This window comes from Stegodyphus dumicola, chromosome 1 (assembly GCF_044657685.1).
Source record: "Stegodyphus dumicola isolate Sdum_Otavi_A_Nest chromosome 1, ASM4465768v1".
NCBI lineage: Eukaryota > Metazoa > Arthropoda > Arachnida > Araneae > Eresidae > Stegodyphus > Stegodyphus dumicola.
In genome coordinates, this window is record NC_140768.1 from 22,895,657 (window position 1) to 22,922,044 (window position 26,388).

Sequence of the window (26,388 nt, forward strand, 5' to 3'; positions counted from 1 at the left end):
GATTACAGCTCAACTTTTCTCACGCATGCTAACATAAACATTAATTTCGAATCATGGCGTTTAGTTCAGCTTTGCGATGTTATTTGAAAATTAGCCGGTCATTCCTAATATCTTCGGCACACTACTGTAGTACGGGAACGAAAGAAAATATCCAAAAATTAGTTAATAAAAGCAAAGTAGTTGTATTTATGAAGGGTGTTCCGGACGCTCCGCGTTGCGGTTTTAGTAATGCAGTTGCTCAGATTTTACGCTTACATGGTGTACAATACGAAAGTTACAATGTTCTCGACGATGAACAATTAAGACAAGGCATGTGATAAGTATTTTAAATATTTGATAATTATGAGCTAAGCATTCGTATTTCAAACTGGATAGTTATTGTATATTTATAATATTGGTGATAAGGTAAATTGAAAGATTGTGTGTGAAATTATAAGGTAATTTACATTCAGGAAATTGTAATCGTGATAGATAAAGGTTTTATGAATTAATTTCATATTTTTATTTATACCAAACTTAATCGTAAAATTTTTCGTTTTCTTTGCGAATTATTTTAGTATAAATGGGAAAGGACCAGTTTCTAGTGTACCTGGAAATTGTTTTGCTTAATTTAGTCGGCATTATTACACAATACATTGAGGTGATATTTTTTTGTAATAACTATTTTGTGCACCTTGCATTTTGCTCTTAAAACGTGGTTAGTATAGGCTTAAATATGCTGTTAATCTTTTATTCCAGTAACAGAGCATTTACGATTATTTCTAATATAACTGGAAATTTTCAAGTGTATTTATGGCTAATATTCCATAAACGGGCGAAGTTGGCGCCAAATTATTTTGGCCTTCAAAATTTGGAGAATTTTTTTCGCTGCAATGAAAGCACTAAGATGTGATTTTTAAACATAAATAGAATAGTAACTTTTAAGTTTTGCAGTAGTGAAACACCGTTTTTTTATGTAAACAGAATAGTAAAGTGAGGTGATAAAATACTAGGTGAGTAAAACAAAGTCCAACAGCTTTGCAAGTAAAAACATAGTCCTGCGTATGTAATTCATCATAAAATAGTAGAATAAACAGTTCTTGTAAATAAATACATACATTTATCAGATCAGAGCATTAGGAAGTGAGTTTTAAATGTAAACTAAATAGCAAATTTTTGTTTACTGTGGTGAACAGCGATTATTTTGTGCAAACAGAATAGTAAATGAAATTGATTAAATGATAAAACAAGGTCGTAGAATTCAACACACTAAACAACTTTCGTTCAAAACTTTAAATATTCCACATCTTTCAATTTTCACATGCAAGAAACACAGCTAAAAAAAAATAATTAACTAAATAAAATTAAATGAAAACATTCATAACTTCATGTCACCTGAAATCCAACATTCTCCCACCAACAACAGCTTAACCTTCTGCAAATATTTATATAAATATAATATTAAACATATGTATATATAATAATAATATTGTACTGTAAAACTTTTAAAAACAAGCACAGTATTTCAAAATTAAATTTAAAAAAATCTGTCTACACTAAATTTGCTCTCTTACAATTACCGAAATAAAGCTCTAGTTTTGCCACAAGAAAACATACAGCCGGAAACCACAACCAAATCGAAATCGCACCAAATAAAAAACTCTTGCCAAATTTGCCGCTCATTCTGATTATGGAATATTAACCAAGAAGGTAAAGTTGCATATATGAGAAAATTTAAACTTACGTGACCAGACCTGAATGACAAAAACGGTTAATCTTCAGATTATGGTAATTTGCCGATTTTTTGGCAACCAATCCTGCTACAGCAACCTGCTAGTATTTTTTTGGACAGCATTTTGTTTTCACGAAGTAAAGGCTTTTTATTTTTACTCAACATTTTTCCCCCAACAATCTGCTAGCCGAATTACGCTTACGCTAGAATTTTTATGGAACAAAAGTGCTTAATCATGACGAAGATTAGGTGCGAAATTGGGAGAAAGTGCAGAATTGCAAAGTGCTTGCCGTGTTTTTAAGAATTGCACATACACCGTCCATGTACACGTCAACCTATTTTCACTTAAAAAAACATCCTAGACTTGCACAAAAATGCCATTGCGCACACTCTTGACTTTATCCATGTATACTGCTAAAGTCCTAGCTAGTAACCTTTATCGCCTTACCAAAATGTTGCCAAACTACCTGTTTATTCCAAAGATTAGCCACAAAAACATTTGACCAGAAATATATGATAATATGAACTTCTGTATTGTATGTTAAAATTCTCTGTTAACAGTAATAAGAGTTTATGGTTGAAATGCATCATGTAATTGTATCTAATATTATTTTATTTGAATCCCCTTTCAAACTTTTGAAACTGTGATACTTCTTTGACGAAATGAAGCAATTCCAATGATGGAATACAGCAATAACTTTTATTTAACACTCAAAAAAATGGCGACATACAAACAAGAAGAGAAAACATATTCTAACATTTAAAAATAAATTACATTCTTCGTGCGAGAGTCGCACGTGGCACTCGAGTCTGGTTTCGAATATTGCCATTCACAAATAACTTAATGTTCATCTATTTAAATTATTTAAACTACAAGATTTTAATACTATTTAAAGCTGTTACAACCTCTCCCCCAACGGAGAGACTTTTTCCGAAGGGAAAAGTTCTGTAAAATTTGACAGTTTAATAAGCTCGGCTTGCTCATTTGCTTAAAGAGCAAAGGTTATTTCTCTTATAAATTTCTAAATTTCAGGCCAAAAAATTTTAAGTTTTAAACAATACTTTTACACTACATTTAAAAAGAAAGAAATGGAGAACGTTCAAATACATTAGTTGAGCATACATTAAACAATAAAATTAATTCTAAACGTGGTTACATACACTAAGAGTTACATTACTTAATTCTACTCAGAACATCTACGTTCTTGTGCAAAGATCCTTTGCGATGAATGACCTTAAAATTATAAGGTTGTAATGAGAGTGCCCAGCGCATCAATCTAGAGTTACATTTGGCGTTGGATTGTAGCCAGACCAAAGGATTATGATCAGTTTGAATCAAGAATTCTTGCTGACCATCCAGATAAAAATGCAGTTTCTTGATAGCGTAGATGATAGCAGCGCACTCCTTTTCAGTAGTACAATAATTCTTTTCAAACTTAGTAATTTTTTTGCTTATATACAAGATAGGATGTTCACGTTGTTCATCATCTAATTGGCATAGTACTATACCCATGCCATTGTCTGAGGCATCGGTTTGTATAATAAACCTTTTATCAAAATCGGGAGCATACAGAATTGGTTTCTTGCATAGCAACTCTTTTAAATTTTTAAAAGCTCTGTCACATATTTCAGACCATTGTATATTTCCTTTTTTTGTTACCCCCTTCAAAGCGTCCGTGAGGGGTGAAGCAATTTCCGAAAATCTCGGTATGTACTGGCAATAATACCCTACCAGTCCTAAGAAAGCACGTACTTCTGTTTTGGTTTTAGGTGTAGGATACTCCTTTACAGCCAGGATCTTTACTTCATCCGGGGTTCGTTGTCCTTGTCCCACAACATGGCCTAGGTATCTCACTTGATCTTGTGCAAATTTACATTTTGATGGTTTTAGTCGTAAATTTGCTTTCTGTATTCTCTCTAGAACAGAAGTTAAGTTTTTAAGGTGCTCTTCCCAGTTTTTTGAGTAAATGGCAATGTCATCCAGGTATGGTACAGCGAAACCTTCGCATGCAGCCAGGACTTTAGTCATAACTTTGCTAAAAAAATATGGGGCATTTTTTAATCCAAAGGGTAAACGTAGAGGCCTGAAACTTCCAAAACTAGTTACAAATGTTGCATATCTTTGGGCTCTTTCTGTTAACGGAATTTGCCAGTAGCCTCTAGATAAATCTAATAGGGTAATATATTTTGCTTTTGCTACAGTTTCGATACGTTCTTCAATATTAGGCAAAGGATAGTATTCAGTTTTAGTAACAGCATTGAGTTTACGATAATCAATACAAGGCCGAGGATCCTTTGATGAAGATTCTATCAAAATCATGGGAGATGTATAGTCCGATTCTCCCGGCTCTATAATTTTAAGATCGAGCATTTTCTGTATTTCCCTTTTGAGAATTTCAGTCTGTCGGGGTGACAGTCTGTATGGCTTTATTTGTATTGGTTCGTTATTTAATAGCTCAATATCGTGACAAACTAAGTTTGTTAGTCCAGGATTATTTGAAAAACAACCAGAATATTTCCATAAAATCTTTCGTAAATCTTCTATTTGCTCGGATTTCAACCTTTTCTCGAGTTCATTCTCTTCTATGATGTCCGAGAAATTTAATATACTTGGATTGGAAGGTAAACGAGGAATGTCCATTTCTAAGTCTCCTTCCACTTCAGTTATCATATTAATCATTTCTGGTCTTTTGTAATATGGTTTAAGCATGTTAATGTGATATACTTGATTTGGCTCATTTTGTTCCTCGAAACTTACAATATAATTGGTTTCTGAAATTTTCTGCTCTATTTTTCCAGGTCCTTTCCACTGTACTTCTAGTTTATTTTGACGATTCGTTGATAAAACAAGAACTAAATCTCCTCTAGCAAATTCTCTTTTCACTGCGTTTCGATCGTACCATGTTTTCCTCCGTTGTTGAGCTTCTTTCATGTTTTCCACGGCAAGTTCCTGGCATTTCTTCATTCGATTAATAAGTTTGAAAACGTAACTGACAACATTATTACTTTCTTCAATCGGTTCTAGCCACTGCTCATAAAGTAAAGTGACTGGCGTTCGTAGGTTTTTGCCATGAACTAATTCTGCTGGTGTAAAACCAGTGCTTTCGTGTGTGACTGTTCTGAGAGCAAAAAGAACTGATGGTAGATAATTCTCCCAATCCGAAGTCGCTCCTATACATACGACTCTTAACACCCTTTTTAGCGTTCTATGGAATCGCTCAACGGGATTACTCTGCGGATGATACACAGAGCTTCTTACATGTTTAATGCCGAAACGCTCCAAAAATTCCTCTGTCAAAGCACTGACGAAAGAGGTCCCCTGATCTGTTTGGAACACTTTTGGGAAACCCATACGACTGAAAATCTGTAAGAAAGCATCAATCACAGATGGCGAAGAAATGTCTGTCACCGCTACAGCATCTGGATATTTGGACGACATACACAGAGCTGTAATAATATATTTTTTTCCAGTCTTTGAAATAGGTAGCGGACCAACGGCATCGACATTTATTTTAGTGAATATTTCGGAAATTACTGGTACTAATGTCATTGGAGCCTTCTTTTTGTCATTTCCTTTTCCAGCGCGCTGACAAGCATCACAGGTTCTTACAAAATCTTCAGTTTCTTTGTAACACCTCGTCCAGTAAAAATATCTAGCAAGTCTGTCTTTGGTCTTTTTGACACCCAAATGACCAGAAGTTCCTTCGTGGCACATCTTTATAATTGACGGCTTGAGTTTTTCGGGTATAACGACAAGCTGTCTTTCAAAGCCCATTTTATCCGTCGTTTTTTTAACTAAAAGTTCTTTTCCTGTCAGACTATAGTTCTCATTTTTGCATGTACCTTCTTTAACTTCTTGGATGATTTTAGACAGTTCCTTATCAGCAAGCTGAAGTTGTGCAATTTCTTCTGAGTCAATTTTTACCAGTTTCATGAGAGCTTCATCTTCCGTATTTAGTTCCGGTAAATTATCTTCTTCTTCAAAAACATATCTGGATGCTTTATTTTCTTCCTTCATCGGTTCCAAGAGCTTCTCTTCAGCTATTTCTCTTTTCCTTTGAGCTCTAGTAGAGACAGCATTAACCTGGTGAGGACAACTATCAGGCTCCTTTCTTTGTTTATTCAACAGTGCAAAAGTTCGATTGCCTAATAAATACCTTCCTTTGTCGAGTTCATTTCTAATAATGGCAGCCTTAGTTATTACTCGCCCAAGATCGCAATTTAGTTCGATCTCAGCCAATGGTAAACAGGTTGGATTCAAGTCTAATGGCTGTTGCACCCACACATTTTCACCTGTCAGCATTTCCGGTGTGATGTATTTGCGACAAACTATATCAATACTAGCACCTGAATCCCTTAATATAGGAATTTTATGACCATTTACGTAACCCATACTAGTATAAGGTAATAGAAATTTATCCTCTGGTTTTGCACTAATTCTGTTAAGATTAGCAGGAGATTCAGTACTATTCTTAAGTTTTGGACATTGGGGCCTTAAATGTTGATAGGACCCACACTGATAGCATTGTGGCGTCTTTCGTTTTTCATATTTATCATCTGGACGTGGACTTCTAGGTCTATGAAACAAGCTTTGCGTATTAAATCCTGATGACATTTTGTTTTCAGTTTTATTTTTATTATCTGAACTCAATTTACCTTGAGTTAGTGCATTGTATCTTTCTTTCTGCCTATCCACTACAGGCTTTTTTTTAAAGTTTCCGCAAACGTTTTCATAGGCATCAAGTTTTTCAGCTAATTTTTTAGATGAAATCATCTCTACCCACTCATCAAGAAAATGATCTCGAATTTCAGGAGGAACTCGACGCTTAAGTTGGTCAATCACCATCAAATCTAGCAACTGATCAAAAGTCTTAACTCCTAGACCAGTCACCCATTCCTTGCAATAATTTTCTATTTCATAATTGAAATCCACCCATGTGGATTCGGTACTCTTTTGATGTTTCATAAGTTTCTGCCTAAACTTTTCCGGGCTTAGTTTAAACCGTCTTAACAATAAATTCTTTACGTGTTCATAGTCTTTAGCTTTATCGGAGGGTTCTCTAGCTATTAACTGGGTTACTTCGTAAGGAAGTAGTCCTAGTAAATGAGATACAAATTCTTCTTTATCAATTTTAGCCCATTCTGCTTGCCTTTCAAACAATAGCAAATATAGACTGATATCTCCTTTCTTGTCATCGAATTTCTGCATAAGGTGACGCAGCTCCGTTTTCGGCCGGATCTGTCCGGTATTTTGAGACTTTGTCTCTGCTTCAAGTCTTAATCTCTCTAATTCATACTGTTCTTTCCTTCTCCGCTCTTCCGCTTCTTCCTGTCTCCTACGTTCTTCTCTTTCCCTTTCCTCCCTCTCTTTCCGTTCTTCTCTTTCCCTTTCCTCCCTCTCTTTCCGTTCTTCTCTTTCCCTTTCCTCCCTCTCTTTCCGTTCTTCTCTTTCCTCCCTCTCTTTCCGTTCTTCCCTTTCCTCCCTCACTTTCCGTTCTTCTATTATTGTGTCTAAGACTCCTTTGACGAATACTTCATCATAATCTCTACTTTCAACAATTTTCTGTTTTAAATCGACTATTTTCAAATCTGCAGTCACATGAACTCCCAGTTCAGCCGCGAGATTTTGCAAATCTTCCTTACGAATTCTTCCTAAGTAAGACATTGTTTCTATGTTTAAAATTAACGAACACTGTTTTCTTTATATTTCCTCAAAATAGCTCAATTCAATTACTTTAATTAATTAATGCAGTCAGGAATCACGAAATTAAATGCACTTTGTTAAGTACGTATACCTCAAAAATGAAATATTTAAATTATATGAAGTTCATTCTCTCTACCACATTAATTGTGATTAAAATAAGAATAATAACATAGAGCAATATATATATATGTCTACCGTCTGCACAACTAAAATGAATATTAAATATAATATCAAATACAGTAATAAAATAAGACAATTTAATATTAACAGGAAATAATAATCTGGTATCGCTAATATTGCGTTCAGTGATGAACTAATAAAATAAAGCAATTCTATATGAACAGGAAGTAATAATCTGGTATCACTAATATTATGTTCAGTGATGAACTAATAAAATAAAAATACGCACGATTATTCGATCTTGGTCGGTGCCTCCAAAATAATTATGACTGTGATACTTCTTTGACGAAATGAAGCAATTCCAATGATGGAACACAGCAATAACTTTTATTTAACACTCAAAAAAATGGCGACATACAAACAAGAAGAGAAAACATATTCTAACATTTAAAAATAAATTACATTCTTCGTGCGAGAGTCGCACGTGGCACTCGAGTCTGGTTTCGAATATTGCCATTCACAAATAACTTAATGTTCATCTATTTAAATTATTTAAACTACAAGATTTTAATACTATTTAAAGCTGTTACAGAAACCCTCTCACGAACTTCATTTCACAAAGTTAGACAGTGTTTCAGTAAAAGTCATTGCTGTCTCAGAAATGATGTAAAGAATTATTAGGATCTTTTTTCCTTGTATTTTCTGTACCACAGTTTGCATTGTCTGTTCTTGTGACATTTGTAACGATTCGCTCAAGCATTGAAAGTCTCACTCAGTCAAGCAACTATCAAAAGTAAAAAAAAATATATATATATATATATATATATATATATATATGTTAAAGTAATATCTTCTGTTATTAACCTTAACTTCTTCACATTTAGATATATCTCAAATTTCTACATTGAGAAAAATCTTGCTCCATGCTCAAATTTGGGTGTGTACTTTTTTTTTTACAAACTCTTGTGCATAGTATTGAATGTGTGAGCGTACCTACCACGAAGCACAGATAATCTGCAAAATGAATAATCTCCACCTGGATAATCGAGAGTACACTGTAATTGGTTCCTGAAGGACTGTGCAAATGTTGAATTGTTCAAAAGTAAAAGGCTGTAAAAAAATATGCGCCAAAAACAATGTTTTAAAATATTTATTTATGAATATGTATACAGGCAAAAGTCTTTAATCCGGACTCGTGGAGACTTCGGCGATTCCGGATTATCGGTTTTTCTGGATTATAGATCATCAGTTTAAATCTGGTAAGATGGCATAATGAAATTCTAAAATTAAAAATATGAAATCGTAATTTATGAAATAAAGAGCAATTATGGGCTAATCTTTGGAATATGGTAACAGGTAGTTTGGCGACATTTTGGTACGGCGATAAAGGTTACTAGCTAGGACTTTAGAAGTGTACATGGATAAAGTCAAGAGCATGGGCAATGCCATTTTTGTGCAATTCTGGGATGTTTTTTAAAATGAAAATAGGTCGACGTGTACATAGATACCATGTATGTGCAATTCTTAAAAACGCGGCAAGCACTTTGCGATTCTGCGCTTTCTCCCAATTTCGCACCTAATCTTCATCATGATTAAGCACTTTTGTTCCATAAAAGTTCTAGCATAAGCGTAATTTGGGTAGCAGATTGTTGGAAAAAAAAAATTTGAGTAAAAAAAAAAGGCCTTTATTTAGTGAAAACAAAATGCCGTTCAAACAAAAACTAGGTTTCTGTAGCAGGGTTGGTCACCAAAAAATTGCCAAGTTACCATAATCCAAAGATTAACCCAATTATGATCTAAAGGGTATAAAAATTACAAAAAAAAACTTAATATTTATTTGTTTACTTTATTAAACATTTCTTTCAACGCGCGCATGCGTAAAGCATACATTACGCATAGTCAAAATTAGAAAATTGCAACCAGAAAACTATTTGATGTGTATTCGTAATATTTATAATGACAAGAAGTTTGATTTAAATCATATCAAAGGAATATATCGAGATGAAGTACTACATTTAGTAAGGAATTATAAGCCGAATAATATCTGCTCTGAAGATAAGGATAGTGCTGACAGCTCAACTTCGAGTTCATTGAGCGCCGCAATGTCCCCCCCTCCCTCCGCAGAGCAGTGTGAAATTGATATTTCGGAATGGTTAGAGAAACGAAAGATAGCCTTTATCCATTTTTTGCAGCAATTGCACTTTTTGTTTAATGGACATCGAAACATGCTTTCACTTTGTAGATCCTTTGGCAGCTCCAGAATCGGAAATTCTTTTTGACATAATCGAAAGTTCAAGCTTACTTTTATAAAATTGCTCTAACAGTCTGCAAAAAATAATAAGCCGGATCCAATTAGAAGATTAAAGAACAACTCAATCTGCAACATTAACTGAAATAGATAATTTTAGCTTAGCTTATACCGTCCGTTATACATTAAATGCACATACGTATACGCATTATGAGTGTACGCATGCGCAGAAAGTTTGTAGCTTTAAGGTCCGGATTATAGATCATTCTGGATTATGGACATCCAGATTAAAGACTTTTGACTGTATACATCCTTTTTCAGACAAATTCCAGGGTAAAGGTTGTAAAAAATATTTACCAAGTAATAATCATAGCTACTATCAGAGTAGTCCCCTTGGCTATGTATATACACACTGCCAATGCTTCTGGAGGTCTTGAAAGCAAGTAGGAAGATTTTCAACCAGGACCGGATTTAGATTTGATGAGATCCTAAGCTATTTGAGATATGGAGTCCTTTATGAGGGATATGAGTAAGTTTTTTTGACAAAGGATATGCTGCAAATTTTTTTTGGGGGGGGGGGCTTAAGCTATAACTTGTTCAGCTTATACATAAATCCGGCACTGTCTTCAAATGCAATGGTTGGAACCTCAATTGTCATGTTAGATGTCTGCAATAATCTTGAATCTTTCCTTTCAGTCACTTTATCACTCACGGAAACAAGAAAAAATCACAAATAATCACAGTCTTCAACACAAATGTAGGATCACATCTGGCTCTATCCAATAGTTTAACAGAAAATATTCGTCTTCCTCTTTCTGTTCATTTGTTAGTGAGTGAGAAATGATTCTTGCATTAAGTTTCCATTTCCCTAAATTATGGCATAAAATCTTATGACACAAATCACAATTCAAATTCTGCACAGTTACACGACGATCATATTGCAATAACTGCCTTACACGCTCCACATTTGCATCAGTATGTGCTGTAGACGGGCAACCAGCTCTGGAATCATTTTGCACTAAATCTCTGCCTTCATGAGACCTTTTATGCCACTCGAAAACACGACTTCTTGAAAGTGCTTCATCTGCATATGCTTGCTTAATCATGTTCAATGTTTCACTAGGAGTTTTTCTTAGCTTAACGCAGAACATTGTTCACTATTTGCTCTCAGTCAGCATCCATTGTGTCACCTTAACGAATGCAACGACAATCTGAACAGTGGGTTGCTCAGCATAGCCCTGTCACCTAGTCAGTTTGCGTGGAAACATGGCCATGGTTGTATCAAGTAAAAATACATACCAGGTAACATAAAAACAACATTTATTCTTTTTTAGTGCCACAAACAAAGAAATTTAAAAAAAAAAATGCCCTGGAACTTTTCTGAGAAAGGATGTATAATGAAGTTAACAAGGCATGTTTAAGTGCTTTTAGGTATTCTCTCAGTAAACTTGTTAAAAGTTTAATACAACCTTTTTTTTAAAAAAATTTTTTTCTTGATAAATACGAGGGCTATCCAGAAAGTAGATTACGTTTTGGAATAAAAAAATAAACAAAGTATAGGAAACAAATTTTATTATATACAGATGAAAGCCACACTCAAATACTACTTTTCTACATAGTCACCATACAAATTAAGGCATTTATCGTAGCGATGTACGAGCTTGGAAATTCCTTCGTCGAAAAATTCGGCCGCCTGCGCCTTCAACCACTTCGTTACCTCTTCTTGCCTTCCATCTTGCACAAAACTTGTGGTAACCAAGCTTTTCGCTGATGATTTCGTGCAACAAACTTCGCGAAATTTGTGAAAAACTCAAAGAAAGTTCCGTTATTGTGAAATTTCGATTTTCACGGACTTTAGCATCGACTTTTTCGAGAAGTTCGGCGGTCACTATGCTGGGTCTCCCACTTCGATCTTCATCGTGAACATTGGTTCGGCCATTTTGAAATCTTATGACCCACTGACGCACTCCACCTTCAGTGATAATGTTGTCCCCATACACTTCACGAAGCTGCCGATAGATTTCTATCGGTTTACAGTTTTTTGCAGTCAGAAACCTTATTACTGAGCGCACCTCGCAGCTCGCGGGATTTTCAATTAACGCAGACATTTCAAACCGTCACAGTATCTGAACGGAGCACAGCACGAACCTCTCACTAGCACGGCTAGATGCAGACTGAGCTGCGCAACGCTCTGACCCCAAGATGGCCGCGCTAGCCCCGCCCCTAGCGGACACAGACGGAAACGTAATCTACTTCCTGGATGGCCCTCGTATTTCTGTAACATGCATTGTCTGTCTCAGTAACCTTACATACTTGAGATATACGTTCTCCATTGGGATCACATTCTTCCATATAAAAAATTTTGTCAAAATGCATGAAGGCTTCATTCATATTTTTAATTGTTGAAGTCTGGACATTTTATCAGCTTCTTTTTCCTCACTTTCGCTGTTTCTTTTTTGCTCAATTAAGTTTGCATTTAGCAGAGTGATTTGAGTGAGATTCAGTAAACTCATTAACATCTTCGTTGTTGATGTCCAAGTTCAGTTCATTCATTAGGCTAATTATTTCATCTGTTACAGCTTCCATTGTTTCTTTGAAATTTACAAAATCATTCATTATTTGTGGGCATAATTTTTCCCTGGAACCTTTCATTTTCAGCTTTTTTATTTCAGCCCACGAGTGTCCAATACTGGTTTTTGCTTTTCATTTAATAAATGAACTATAATATAGTTCTATAAGAGATATTTAGAAATAGTTCTAAATATCTCTTAATGCAGGCCCACCTTCCCTGCCAGATGCCTTGACGGCCTGATTCATTATTGTCCTCATATAGTATCGTTTAAATGTCGATGTCACTGTTTGATCCAATCTTTAAATATTAATGCAGTAACTCGGGTGGTTTTATTTGATTGCCAAATGACTGGAGGCAATTTTTTATCTTTTCCTTTCAATGCTCTGGGATTTTCCACTTGGTAATATCTAATGTAATAAAAAATGGCTTCAATTTTAAATCGCCAGCTAAGTTTTCACCAAGAGACAAGGTCAATCGGTTTTTGGAAGTTTTATGTCCAGGGGCAACTGATTCTTCCTTTGATAAAAATGTTTGATGAAGCATTTTTTTTCCCCCAAAGTAAAGTTTTATCTACATTGAATATTTCACAAGGAGAATATTCTCCTTCTATAATAATTTCGGACAATGAGAAAATAAATTCTTTCTTAGCAGCTTTATCTGCATCTTATTCTCCACTAAATTTAATATTATGTAAGTAATATCTCATTTTAAATTTGTTGAACCAGCCATTACTTGCTTGAAACACTGTGTTTGAATCATCATTTAATCTATTTAATCTTTAGTCTTCCAATCTTCATGCAAGCTACAAGCCCTATTATGAATAATTGAAAAACTCAAAGGGGCATTATTTTGATGTTGATCATCTATTCATGATGACAAAGATTTTTCCATTTCATCCATCACTATGCTGTGTCTTTTAAAAACAGTTTTTTGGAGATATATTTCCACAATTTTGAACGTATTCTTTAATTTTACTGTTATTTTTCAAAAGTGAATATATTGTAGATCTGTTATCATCGTACAAACATCCAACTGAAGCAAAAGATCCACTGTTTTCAGAACATTTAATTATTTCCACCTTTGTCTTGATGATATGAAGTTTATGAGTCTAATTTCTTTTTGTTCGTATCAGCATCACAGTTTCTTTGTTTCTCACTCATGTTTATCAATTTGTAAGGGCAAAATATTTAAACATAAACAAATAAATTGCCAAAATACACAACACATTGATGCATGCCCTAATGCAAGACTGAAAGTGCTTTGACCTCTTGCTCGGAACAACACAGTAGTGATTATGATTCCAAGAAGTCTGCTGTTGTAAGAAGTAATGTGTGTCTGTGACCCCACCCCTAACCTCGTCACAGCTACGAACGCCTCCTGCTGACAAGACTAAGGGGGAAACGGATGGAATGAGTGAGCTGAAAACAATTGATGTGCAGGCAAATTTTTTTCATTATTGACAAAAATCTTTAAAAAATTTAATTTTTTAAAAATGTGCAAAATAGCGAATTGTGCGAAAGTTGAGAGCTACCTGTATTATATTACAGGAATTAATTGCATAATTGCTAGTAAAAGCAAATATTTCTTAATAAGTATCTCTTAGAAATTATGAATAATATGCAGGTGAAAATATAAATTGTGTTTGGTAAGGGGGAATGGAGGAAAAGTAAAATGAAAACTCTATGAAACATTTTTTCATTGTGGTTTTTATTAAATAAATCCAGCATCTTTCTCTTTCATATGAATATTTTTAGTTGATGTATTCACCATAAATATTTCCCAGAAATCAGAAATCATTGCTTTAAATTGAAGGAAGTAGTGATTTGCAAACTTGTGAATTCTTCATCTTGAGTATGTTCACCAGCTATTTAATCACAATCTATTGATAAAATTTCATTAACCCTAAATAAATGTATCAGCTACAATATTGTTTTCACTTTTTACATATATAATATTAGTTCAAAATTGAGAGATTTAATGAAGCTAGCGGACTTGTCTAGATGCGGCTTTGTAAAGTTTTTGATGAAGAACGACTTATTAAGTGTTTGTGCTCTGTTTAAATTGTAAATGCTATGCCTTCTAGATAATGTTTGAAGTGTCTAAAACTGAACTGAAATATATATGCTTAACAGCTCTCAATCATAGGTGCTGTACTTTTGATGAATGTCATCTAATTTTTTAGAAAGCTATTAGTTTTAAAAAGGTGTTTTTTTTTTTTTTTTTTTTTTTTTTTTTTTTTTTTTTTTTGGTAATTCTGAGCCAATTGATGTATCTGAAGCACCTGTAAATAACATCAGAGATAATTCAGGATTGGGAAAAGACAGCAGTGCAGATTTCAACTGGCCATTCTTGTGCTTTTTAAACTGTTTTTCATCTTCTTTAGCCAAATTTTACATTTGTCTCTCTTTTTAGCTTCTTTAAGAAAGGTATTTATGTAACAATGCTTGATTTTTCACTGCATCTGATAACAATAATAAAAATTAATAATTCTGAGAAAAGTTCGAAGTTCATAAATTATTTCTGGTTGTTTATAGTTGGCAATAGTTTAAACTTTTTCTGGCAAAGGACCGGAACCCTGAGGTGTAATTATGTATCCTAAAAACTCGATTTGTTTGAACAGTAAACACAATTTTTGAAATATTTATTAATAAGCCAAAGGTATTTAATCTTTTGAAAACTAAGGTGATTTTTGTGTTTTTCATGAGTACTGGATGCAATAAGTATATCATCTAAATAGAAGAAAAAAAAAAAAAAAAAAAAAATGAATTCTAGTTCTCTAAAGACTTCATGAATAAATCATTGGAGCATTGCAGGAGCATTTTTTTAAACTGAAATTCTTTATATTAAATTCATGCAAACTGAAAGGAATGATGATAGATGTTTTACATTTGTTCTCTTCTAGAGTTGGAATTTGAAAATAAGCTTTCAAAATTGAATTTTAGAGAAAATATCTGTGTCTTTTAAAATATGATGAAAATCTTCAATCTGAGGGACTGGGTACCTACCGATCAGGTATTGTCTATGCATTATGTCAACAGTAGTCTCCGCAAGGCTGATAAGAACCATTTTTCTTTCATAACAAGATGCAAGGTGCTTGACCACTTGGAGTATGATGGACAAATTATTACATAATTAAATATGAATTAAAATCCTTATTAGCTATCGCTAATCAGTTTGGATTAAGCTGTCATACCTTTGAATAAATAGGTTGACCATCGTCATAATAAAATGTGTAATGTCTTGTTTTATTTGTGTAGGAAAAAGCCCATGAAAAACAGTGTGGCAATAAGCTAATGTTAGATAATGAAATTCTTAGGGCTGAGCGAGGGAATAGTACAAAGGTCATCATTACTGCCAAACCTCTTTCTTCACTATCTGAAAGCAATTCGTGTAGCACTTTCAGTGTTTCAGAAATTGTCAACCCTATCCGATCCACTTGCAAAATAATTAAAAATCAGAAAAAATAAACTAATATTATATCTACAATTAAGAAATATAAACTATAAAATAAACATCTACAAATTAAAACTATCAAAACGTAGAGCTAACAAAACTTCTTTCAACAAAAGCAAAAGAAAAAAGAAAACTACTCTAGTGCAAAATCAAAGAGCTAACTGATAAAATTACTTCTGACCTTCAGAAAATCATCCCAACAATTTCTTAGTTGATTTCCAAACCTTCCCTCCCTCCCAAAAAGCAGGAAATGAAATACAGATGCGAACTCACTTTTCTATTGTGAATGAGCTCACTGAGAAAATACTGCAGTGAAACAAAAGACACAGTTGTTGGTCTGGTCCTGGTGTTTCAGTGATCCCACACTAGACACACCAGATGTTCGTCATACGATTTTAGGCAAGATTTCGAGGTAAAAATTTAAAACTAATGTAGAATAAAGAGATCAGCATGCAGCCAAGAAAATGACATCGAAATTTCTTTTCAAATAATTCCTTTTACATCCTAAAAAAAATCTGGAAGATTTCTTTGAAAAATATAGGTCTTTAAAAACTAAACATGGCTAAAATGTATGGACTGGTTTGTGATCTGCTGCCATCTAATATATAAATAAAGAAGGTTTAAAGCATTTTCCATTCAATTTTCCTGTGTGTACAGACGGAATTTTTCGGGCACGCTGTGCTGGAGAGGGTTAATTAAGTATAAGAAAAGATGGAAGTGTTTGGGAAAAAGTTATAAAATTTTTCTGCATGATTCAGCGAATTCTGGAATTTATTAATTGATGAAAGCTGGACTTTTAAGTTAATTAGGAAGCTTTTAAATTTGATAAAAGTCTAATATTATTATGTATATTTAATTTTTTATGCATTATGCATATCTAACATTATTATGCTTTATGCGTATCGAATATTGTTATGCATTATGTGCTGATCTGTTAATTCTATTTTGTTTCTTATTTTTATATCTTCTGTTTCAGGTATCAAAGAATTCAGCAACTGGCCAACTATACCCCAAGTCTATATTAATGGCGAATTCGTTGGAGGTTGTGATATTTTATTAGAAATGCATCAAAATGGACAGCTTATAGAGGAACTGAAAAAAGTGAACATAACATCTGCTTTGCTAAATGCTGAAAAGGATAAAGCATAGTTTTTTTTTCCCTTTTAATCAATAGAAATTTAGCATGTATTTGAATATTATCTGTATCCAGATTGTTCATAATTTGTTTCCTCTATGATTCAGTTGTTTTTGTTATTATAGGAAATAAACATATGTTGATTCATTTTTGTTGTAATTTATGTTTTTTACTATAAGCTTTTATTCTATACAGGAAATATTAAATGTATTTATTCAGTATATTCCCAAAAACAGCAATTATGACTTTTATGTTTTGAACATTTTGTGTTGAAAATGTAAACTTTATGTGTATGGTCATCTATTTTTAAATCATGGGGGCAGGGGGCAACATTGTGTGTGGGAACTGTAATTAGTATCAGATTTTAATTAAATGTTTCACTTATTAGAACAGAAAATATAAATATTTGTGAATAAACAAGAAAATATCTTTAAAAAATAAAATTTTAATTTTTGAAAGTATCAGCATTACAAAATATTGCAGAAATTACATACAATGAGGAATATATTTATTTGGCAGAAGCTTGTTAAATGTAAAATAGATTGTGCAATCAAAAAGCTCTCCTTGTCAGAGAAATATTATTCATCGATGTTCAGACTAATGAACAGAGTTCAGTGAGTAACATGTACATATTTTTTTTTGAATAAAAAATCTGTTTAAACTGTAAGTAATACATAAAAGAAAAAGAGCACTTCAAAACATTTTGTGTCCTATATAATTTGTCTCCATTCTGGTATCATGTTCATCCATGATACCGGAATCTAATCTACTCTCTAACTACCAGATATTTTGGTAACTACTGACTTGCAGTAAATAACAGGTGAGAGCTCTCTCTGTAACTCCTTTCAATTTTTTTTTCTCTGATATCTTGATACTGAATGAGACCTAAAAAATCTTTCTTTTACAATATATTTTCCCTTATGACCTCTGACACACCTGTTTATTTTCCCTTTGCAGTTAACCTCATTCTCCCCTTCTTGACGGCATTTGTGACAATACCAATATATCATTCTAACAAAAATAGGGAGTGCTTTGGGGGGGGGAGAGAAGGAGGGCTTTTAAAAGGGCTTGATGAGCTGAAAAATTTAGGAAATGATGATTTAAATTTAAAAAGGAAATTTTATTTTAAATATAACTTTTTCATCAACTGCAAGAATTGTTTTTCACTTTGTGAAGAAAATCCAAAATGGCATAAGATATTTTATTAATGTTTCTTTGAGTTATATTTCATCATTTGCATTAAAAATGAAACTTAATAAAGCGTTGTAACAAGATGTAGATGGGAAACTTCCATATATTTTTCTTTCATTTTAAATTTATTTAAATAATAAAGATTTGGTTTTATTAAATACCATTGACAAATATTGCTATTTTATACAGGGTGTTCAGGTGATACGGTTACAAACGTTTTACAAATGAAGAGGGGCTTTACACATTTTTAGAATGGTTTCAGAGGCTGTTTAATTAATGTTTAAAATCTAAAGATTATTTTTTTAAATGTGCAGTAGGAAGTCTGGAAAAAAGTTTGGACCTAAGTCTCTTAGGACAAAAGTCTTATTGTCCAGAAAAAAGTCTGGACAATAAATCCACATCGGAATTTCCATGATAGAAGGGCTGTTTATAAAATATCATGGACCAGGATTTCCATTCCTCTTCCACTGCTTTCCTGAGTCTTTCAATCATAGTGGGTTTGCACTTAAAAAGAGCTCTTTTCAAGAAACCAAAGTCAGAATAGTTCATAGGTCAAATATCAGGGGACTCCATAGGAATATTTTGAAAAGATGTATATGGAGTACCTGCGTCAGTCTTCATTTTTTCAAAGCATGCAGTGGTACTTTTCAAAGTATGACTTGTTGCTTTGTCTTGATGAAGTTTAACTCTTTGAAAGTAATTTTGATAAAGAAATGGAATTTCTTCTGAAAATATAGGCCATGAAATAATGCATTGACTAGTTAATACATTTATTTAATTTTTTCCCTATCCTTCTGCTTAATTTTTCATTGTAAGAAAATCTTGCGACAATCATAAACCCCTTACTGAAGTTTTGTTTGCGTTGATGGAACCAGGTTTGTACACATCCCTCCCCCTGGTTTTTTATAGTAAAAATACCGTTTTTAGTTGCAGTCACCTAAACAGATGCTTCATCAAGGGTCATAATGCATTTTCATTTATCTTCTGCCAAATAGTTTTTATACAGGATTCTACAAATTTTTTTTTTTTTTTTTTTTTTTTTTTTTTTTTGGCGTTGAGCCACATGCCTCTGCTAAAGCTGGAGAACATTAAGTTTTTAGATTTCTTTTGTTGTAAATCTTAGCTTATTATTTTATTTATCGATGCTACAGATGTATTTAAAAACTTCGTTACTGATTTTTGCATCAGCAGATTTTGTCTTGCTACCAACTATTTAATTCAGTAGTACCCTTTTTCTGGCATTCGTTTGGAATCTTCCTTCAATGTAGAAATAATGACTTAAGGTTTTTCCCTTTCCGATTATCAGAAAGCTGAGAAACTTATCTTTGAATCCACATCTTGTAACGTTTTGAAAGAAAAATAAATTAAAAAATAATAGATGATGTTTTTCATATCAAATAATAAGCTCTTACCAGAACAGTTTATTCCAAAACATTTGCTTTTTTTAAAAATTCTTTCTCTAAAATGTTCTAAGGATGTGTAAAGCCCCTCTGGCATTTGTCCAACATAAAGATGAGCGTACATACGTTTCAAAAATGTTTATCGCAGATATTATGACAATCTATTGAAGTTTTTTCCATGTAATATGAAACCGTGTTGTATGAGACCCACAGCCAGTATAAAAAGGGGGTTACGTTCCGAAAACGTATTAAGAACAATTTTTTCTAAAATTCTACATAAACAACTTAATTTTTATTAAATGTATATATGTATGTACAACACAAAACAAAAAATATTACAATTTTAATTTAACGCAACTTTAGTTTAATGAATTTCTTCGCTGTCACTGCTTATTATAATCAATCGAGAACGTTTTTTCGTTGAAATGATATCGCTTTCACATTCAGGATTTTTTTCTTTATTTAAAGTTCTTGCATTTTCTTCTTTCCTTAAAAAATCTGTAATTTTACTTCACGCCCTAGTTCTTACCGGGTCAATGTAAATTTCTCGATATGGAGCTAGACGGTTTTGCAGCTCCCTTTTGTATTTTCAGCTTATTTCAGCGAAAGTGTCTGCAATCAAGAAAAATGGTTCGAGATTTTCAGTCAAGCTTAGGCCTTTAAGTTTTTTAATGTTAAATTATTAACTGCACAATCTTCATCAGTGCTAGTGTCCTGAGAATCGATTTGATTTACAGTTTCTGATGCCATTTCGATCAAATCTGCTTTGTCAATTTCTTCTTCCGCTAATGAATCTTGAATGTCCTCAATAGCCATGTCGACAAAACCTTCGCCTCTGATTGATTAAGCAAGTTCTAATAAGCCACCAATTTTGTTTTCTGACGCACCATTTCTGTTTCAGCTGAAGAGGGCAATTTCTTCTTCTAACATGCATTTAACGTTGATACAAAAATACGATGTCGCTACAGTGCTGTCCTGTTTGTCTTCCAAGCTTCCATAACATTAATTGATTTTGAATCAGTTACGTCTAAAATCCACTGTAATGCTCTTCTTATGCAATATTTTTTTAAAGGTATAAATAATACCTTGATCCAATGGTTGAAGTATTAGATGGTAGGAACAGTGTTTTGACTTTGGGATGATTCAAATCTTGTGGGTAACATAGAGCATTATCTAATAGTAATAGCGCCTTGAGGCTCAAATTTTTCTGCCTTAAATAACGTTCAGCGTCTGGTACAAAACAATTTAAAAGCCAATCTTTAACTTCATAATCAACGTCATAGCAGCTTCATAATGAGCCGATGTAGATTCTCCTTGAATTCCTACGTGCAAAACGCTTTTTGAAGTTTTTGAACCAACCTTTACTTGCCAGAAAATCTGGGTTGACAGAGGATTCCCCATGTTCTTCCCTGTGCTTGAAAATTTTGAGTGCTTTTTATTTAATGATATTAACATCCAACGGAATTCTTTTTTGACAGCTATCATCAATCCAAATGCTATGTGCCTTTTCCATCTTCTCAATTACTGGCGCCCGGGGGCGAACTGCTTGTTTTGCGGTTGCCGAAGATCTTGCAGCAACTGCACTTCTTATTTCTTTTTTGTTAACAGTCCGGACTGTTAACAAAAAGTTTTGGGAAAAGGTGAAATTTCCAATTACAAAAGCGCTTATAAATCTAAGGGTGGCGGATACAAATGTCAGCGAAAAGAGGGGGCACGTTCATCGAGTGGGAAGGAAGGTCTCTCAGAAATTCATTTGAATAAAGTCGTGGTACAAAATCTAGCCATGCAGAAGATACATAGTCTTGTAAATAACGTACCAACTACTGCCCTCCTGGACACCGGACCTCAGTGTTCATTTCTCTCAGAAGAGCTCTTTGAAAAACTGTTGCTTCATTCAAATTAAAACTTTTCCAGAGATGCTTTTCCTCCTTTTAGAAGACAGTCCAAAATTTGTATCTTTACTTCTAAAGAAATGAATTTCCATTTAAACGTTGTTTTTTTATCTTTATTAGACATTTTTTGGGACTGAAACTTAATGTCTTAAAGATGAAAAAGTTATTCTTAACACACCGTGGCTAGACGCAGACTGCAGACCAGCAGCATGAGACACTTTTGTTTTTAGGCCACGGAGATGAGAATTCGAATTTTGGAATCCGAATGTGCAGGTTGTGCGTTTTAGAGCTCTTATTTTGACCTCATGTTGTTCACTTTCTATGGCAGTGAGGTTTCTTCATTCTTATCTTGTGACTGTGCTCTCATGAGACTGGGTATTGTTTCTATTGTGCTATTGTGCTTTGAAGGTCATGGAAGGAAACGATTTTCCTCCTTTATCGGCTAAGGATTCAACGAACGCTCTCCACCACATGGTTTGTCTTCCTGCGGATATTTGTTCTTACGGGTATCGGATCTTGGAAGACAACTACGGAACAAGGATTCTTATGTGTCTTATGTATGGATGCTTTGCTCAAATATGGAAAATCTTCGTGTGAAGTTCATCAAATTTCTTCGAATCGCTTAAGCAATTTTCTTATCCTGTTAAGAGAGAAACTATGTTGTAGGAAGGTTCTCGCAATTTATGAATTTTTTCTCCGTCGTCTGAGAGTTATGGTCATTGATTTCGCCACCCGTCTCTTCTGAATCTCTCTAGGATTCGAGGAAATTGTTCTTTGTCTGCGATTGTGTACTGCTATTTACTCAGGGAGGACTTAACAATTTTCGGAGGATTTTATGAGTGCGAAGTTTCTGTTTCCTAAATGTAGTGTTTCGTATTAAGGGACTTATCTATTACCGCGGCCTTCGTAATAGCGCATCGAAAATCACCTCCAGTGCTTTAACAAGGGATAGGTACTTCGACTGATCGAATGGTTGACGGATCCACACCAATTCCCCAGTTAAAGTTTCATTATGCGTATAGGAATTCATTATCACATCGATAGAAGCGCCAGAATCATGTAAGACTAACGAATTTTACGCATTAAAAGTTACCTTACCTTATGTACGTCTGTAAGTAGTTTTCTGCATCTTCTTGCAAAGCTAAATAGGTCAACTTGTCTTCCTGTATTATTTTATCTCCGCTGGGGCCATGAAGGCCACAAATGTGAAGCCTGTCCCTACTAAAAGCATCGGAGCATGCGCTTCTCAAATTCTTCAGTTCATCCTTATCATCTAGTTTATATGGGTTATTCGATAATTTCTTAGGAGATCATTGATTTTTTTTTTTCTTTTCTCTTCGCACTTTCTGGGTTCACAACCTAAAAATCTCACTTGATAGCGAATATATTTTTCTTGAAACCTTGCCCCACAGTTTAAGTTTTCTAGCTTTTCCGCTAACAAGAGCGATGATTTAATTTTACCTCAACCAATTACATATTTTTCTTTTTTTTTTTCCGGCACATGCTCGCCTTTTCTTCTGATTCGTAACCGTTAGTTCTTTCAGTTCAACAAAAAAATTATCTTCAAACCTTTTACCCATCCATCAAAATAAGTCTGCAGTTCATACTTGAAAATCTTTCCACCTATTTTTCAGCTTCTTTGTATTATAAGGTATTTCTCCCGCCTTCTTAGCATGCCTTCGTGGTGAGCATGCTCGGCGCGTATTCGAGAGGTCCGAGGTTCGAATCCCGCCAGGGCACTTGCTCATTATTCACGTCTTCCAGCTTCAAAAAATCCTAATGTCTCTACATTGGCTCTCGGACTATAAAAGATGGTGGATGATGATTTTCCTCAGCCAAAGTTTTGGCGATTGGGTTCCCTAATCCCCAGTCGTCCTTTAAAAGGGGGAGTATATAAGGTATTTCTCCCGCCTGCTTAGCATGCCTTCGTGGTGTAGTGGTTAGCATGCTCGGCGCGTATTCGAGAGGTCCGAAGTTCGAGTCCCGGCGAGGGCATTGCGCATTTATCATCTCTCCTTTCAAAAAAACCTAATGTCTCTATAGTATGACTTGCAAATTTTTGCCTAAAGTGTTCTGGGCTTAAATGGCAATAACTCAACAAAACCCGTTTAATTTGAGTGTTTCAATTTAACACTTTTCGCGGTTGTAATTCGTAACCTCTCTAGTTCAAACGTTCTTTCCTCTCTCCTTTCCTTTCTCTCTTCCTTCTCTTCGTTTTCCTCTCGATAACAGTCAACATCGGATTAAAACTTTTTCTTCTTTACAACTTTCACTATTTAGAATTACAGTGAGAGGCTTAAACTTTTCCTTCTTTATAACTTTCACTGTTTAGAATTATATCACTTAATTGGGGTTTTTACATTCTCAGAACTATTGTGAAGACCAAAATCTTCAGCAAGTTGTACTAGCTCTTCGTGCTTGGCTCTCATTAAACAGGCCTTTTCCCCACTTCAATCGGGTTTCAGATTTCTTCTGAAACACTAAATTAAATCACAATACTTCTAGTAAATGTAAGTTTGTCTTAATAAACATAATTAATCCCGATAAAAGTCATTAGGTTATTTTGAAGCAGGAGTACAGGAAAAAAGAGGAATGCGCTCGCTGGGACTCGAACCTGGCCTCTCAAATACCCGCCGAGTGTGCTACCGTTACACCAGGAAGGCACGCGGAAAGGCAGGAGAAATTACCATATAAACTTTATAAGGTTACATTTGGTCTAACACTGGAACTTTACTCCTACAACCTTATTAGACTAATAGCGAGTTATCGCTACGTCTAAAATAGGATGGCAAAGACTTATCAAAGGTTTAAACTACCTTTTTACTAAACTGAACTTTTAACAAAACAGGGCACAGCTCGTTTTACAGATAACCATGACTTGTGGTGATGCAAATTAAATAATAACAATCAAATAAATTTAAACGTTGATTCAGCAGTCTAAGATTACACAGTTAAATAATTAAGCCACACGGTGGTTCAAATAATTTACCCGCGCATAAGTGTCGGCTGTGACAGCATGCAAAGCTGAGATAATTACATTTAATTAGAACTGGCAGAATTCTATTTATCTTGCACGAGTACTAATAACTCTCTCTCTCTATGATCCAAAACCTCTCAGCTTAAACTCACTACAAGCTATTACTTTTGGAGTCAAACAACAAAAGTAAATTCTGAAGTCAAACAACAAAAGTAAATTCTGAAGTCAAACAAATACTTTTTCAGCCTGTTATTTTACCTTAATTACACTACAAGCTAATTTACATTCTGGTGAGAAGCATGGAAAGAAAAAGTTAAAGTAAAGATCAAAACCATAATACCTGGTCAGTTTAACATAAGACTTTTACAACTTTATTTTTATTCTTAATTTGCAGCTGCATTTTTACTCTAAAATTATATCTCCCGTTCTACTGGACCGATTTTCGAAATTTAACTTGCATTTTCCCTGTATTGAAAGCGCGAATTAGGATGTATATTAGATTTATATACAGAATTGTTCTAACTTAGGTATTTTGACACAAAATCGGAATTTTCTGAATTAACACACCAATGTTTTTCCTTATTTCGATTCTACGACTAATTATGCCTAGATTTTAAGTTCTGTAATTTTTGGTGAGAAATTTATGGAGAAATTTAAAAATTTGTCTTGGCGAATTTTTTCAGCTTGACCAAGAATTCCCTTCGGCGAATTTTTTAGTTTATTGCAGCCTATTTTCCTTTCTTATTTGAAAACTTAAGTGTGTGTAATTATGGCAAAGCCTCGAGGGCTATCTATCTGCCTAAGAGGAGGGATGCCTTCGTGGAGGACTTTCTAAGGGAAACTGGCTCGTATACACGTTACAACCTATTTGCCTTTCCTTTTTTTTTCATTGTACACGAGCGGAAGAAAGATCATCGTTCATCCTTTCATATAATTTTAACAAAGTGCGTAAACCACATTTGGCGTTATTAACGCTCATAGCAAATATGCGAAATTTCAAAACGCGCCAATATGTAAATTCACTTATATCTTAGGAAATTTTGAATAAAATGACTCTGATTCTTTGCAGATATGCTCAGAAATACATCTACTTTAAGATGATGGTAAAAATTTTATAGGTTGAGATTCAAAATGGTTTTCGAAAAATTTATAAAAATTATTTAAAAATACAAATTTTAAAGATAAATCATAAAAAAATGGGCGAAATTTATTTGGAATGAACTTAAATTTCGAAACGTGAAGGGAAGAATTAAATAACTTCAATTAAAAAAGAGACATTAATATAGCAAATTCAATTAATTTGGAGACAATTAACATTTTAAGAGCTAATTTTTTAAAAACTACTCATGCGAATTTGACACACTGGCACTTGACACCCCGCTACTTTACACTCAGGCATAATTTGAGTCGTATTATCGAAATACGGAAGAAAGCATTGGTATGTTATTTCAGAAAATGTCCGATTTTGTGTCACAATACCTATATTAAAAAAATTACTATATATAAATCTAATATATATGCTAAGTCGCGATTTCGAGACATGGAAAACGCAAGTTAAATTTCGACAGTTGGTCCAGTAGAACGGGAGATATCGAATTTTTTTTTGGGGGGGGGGGTGCAAGGTGTGCAACTATAGTGAAACGTCAAAAAATAGCTTAGGATTTCTTTTTTGTTGACTTTGGGGCGAAGAATTAATTTAGCACCTTTCTACGACAACTTCTACTTCTCACGATTACGAGAGTTTTCGAAAGATTCTCTTAATGTATAAATATAAAATTCTAAGCACGCAATAAATGCGTGATACAACGTTCTTTTCACTGAAGTACTGCTAATGAATTTTTATCACATTAATTGGCTAGGGAATGCATAGTTCTGCGGTCTTAAGTTAATTATGGAAGAAAGAATATTTTTATTTATATGCTGAAATTGGAAAACCGAATTTTTCTGACTTGATATTTGTAATAAGTATTTGGTAAAATTATTAA

General features: G+C 33.9%; 1 protein-coding gene across 1 annotated transcript; it reads left to right on the forward strand.

Moving 5' to 3' along the window:
* Nucleotides 1-23: 23 nt before the first annotated feature.
* Nucleotides 24-17,090, forward strand: Grx5 (Glutaredoxin 5). The gene is made up of 2 exons (XM_035361820.2): nucleotides 24-309; nucleotides 16,785-17,090. Exons 1-2 carry the CDS (start codon nucleotides 54-56, stop codon nucleotides 16,955-16,957), a joined length of 429 nt encoding a protein of 142 aa, XP_035217711.1. The 5' UTR covers nucleotides 24-53; the 3' UTR covers nucleotides 16,958-17,090.
* The last annotated feature ends 9,298 nt before the right edge of the window (nucleotides 17,091-26,388 follow it).

Excerpts from the sequence above, each read along its gene's own strand:
- Grx5 (XM_035361820.2), top strand. The coding sequence starts at position 54 with ATGGCGTTTAGTTCAGCTTTGCGATGTTATTTGAAAATTAGCCGGTCA. Across the intron at positions 310-16,784 it reads CGATGAACAATTAAGACAAG|GTATCAAAGAATTCAGCAAC; the intron begins GCATGTGATAAG and ends CTTCTGTTTCAG.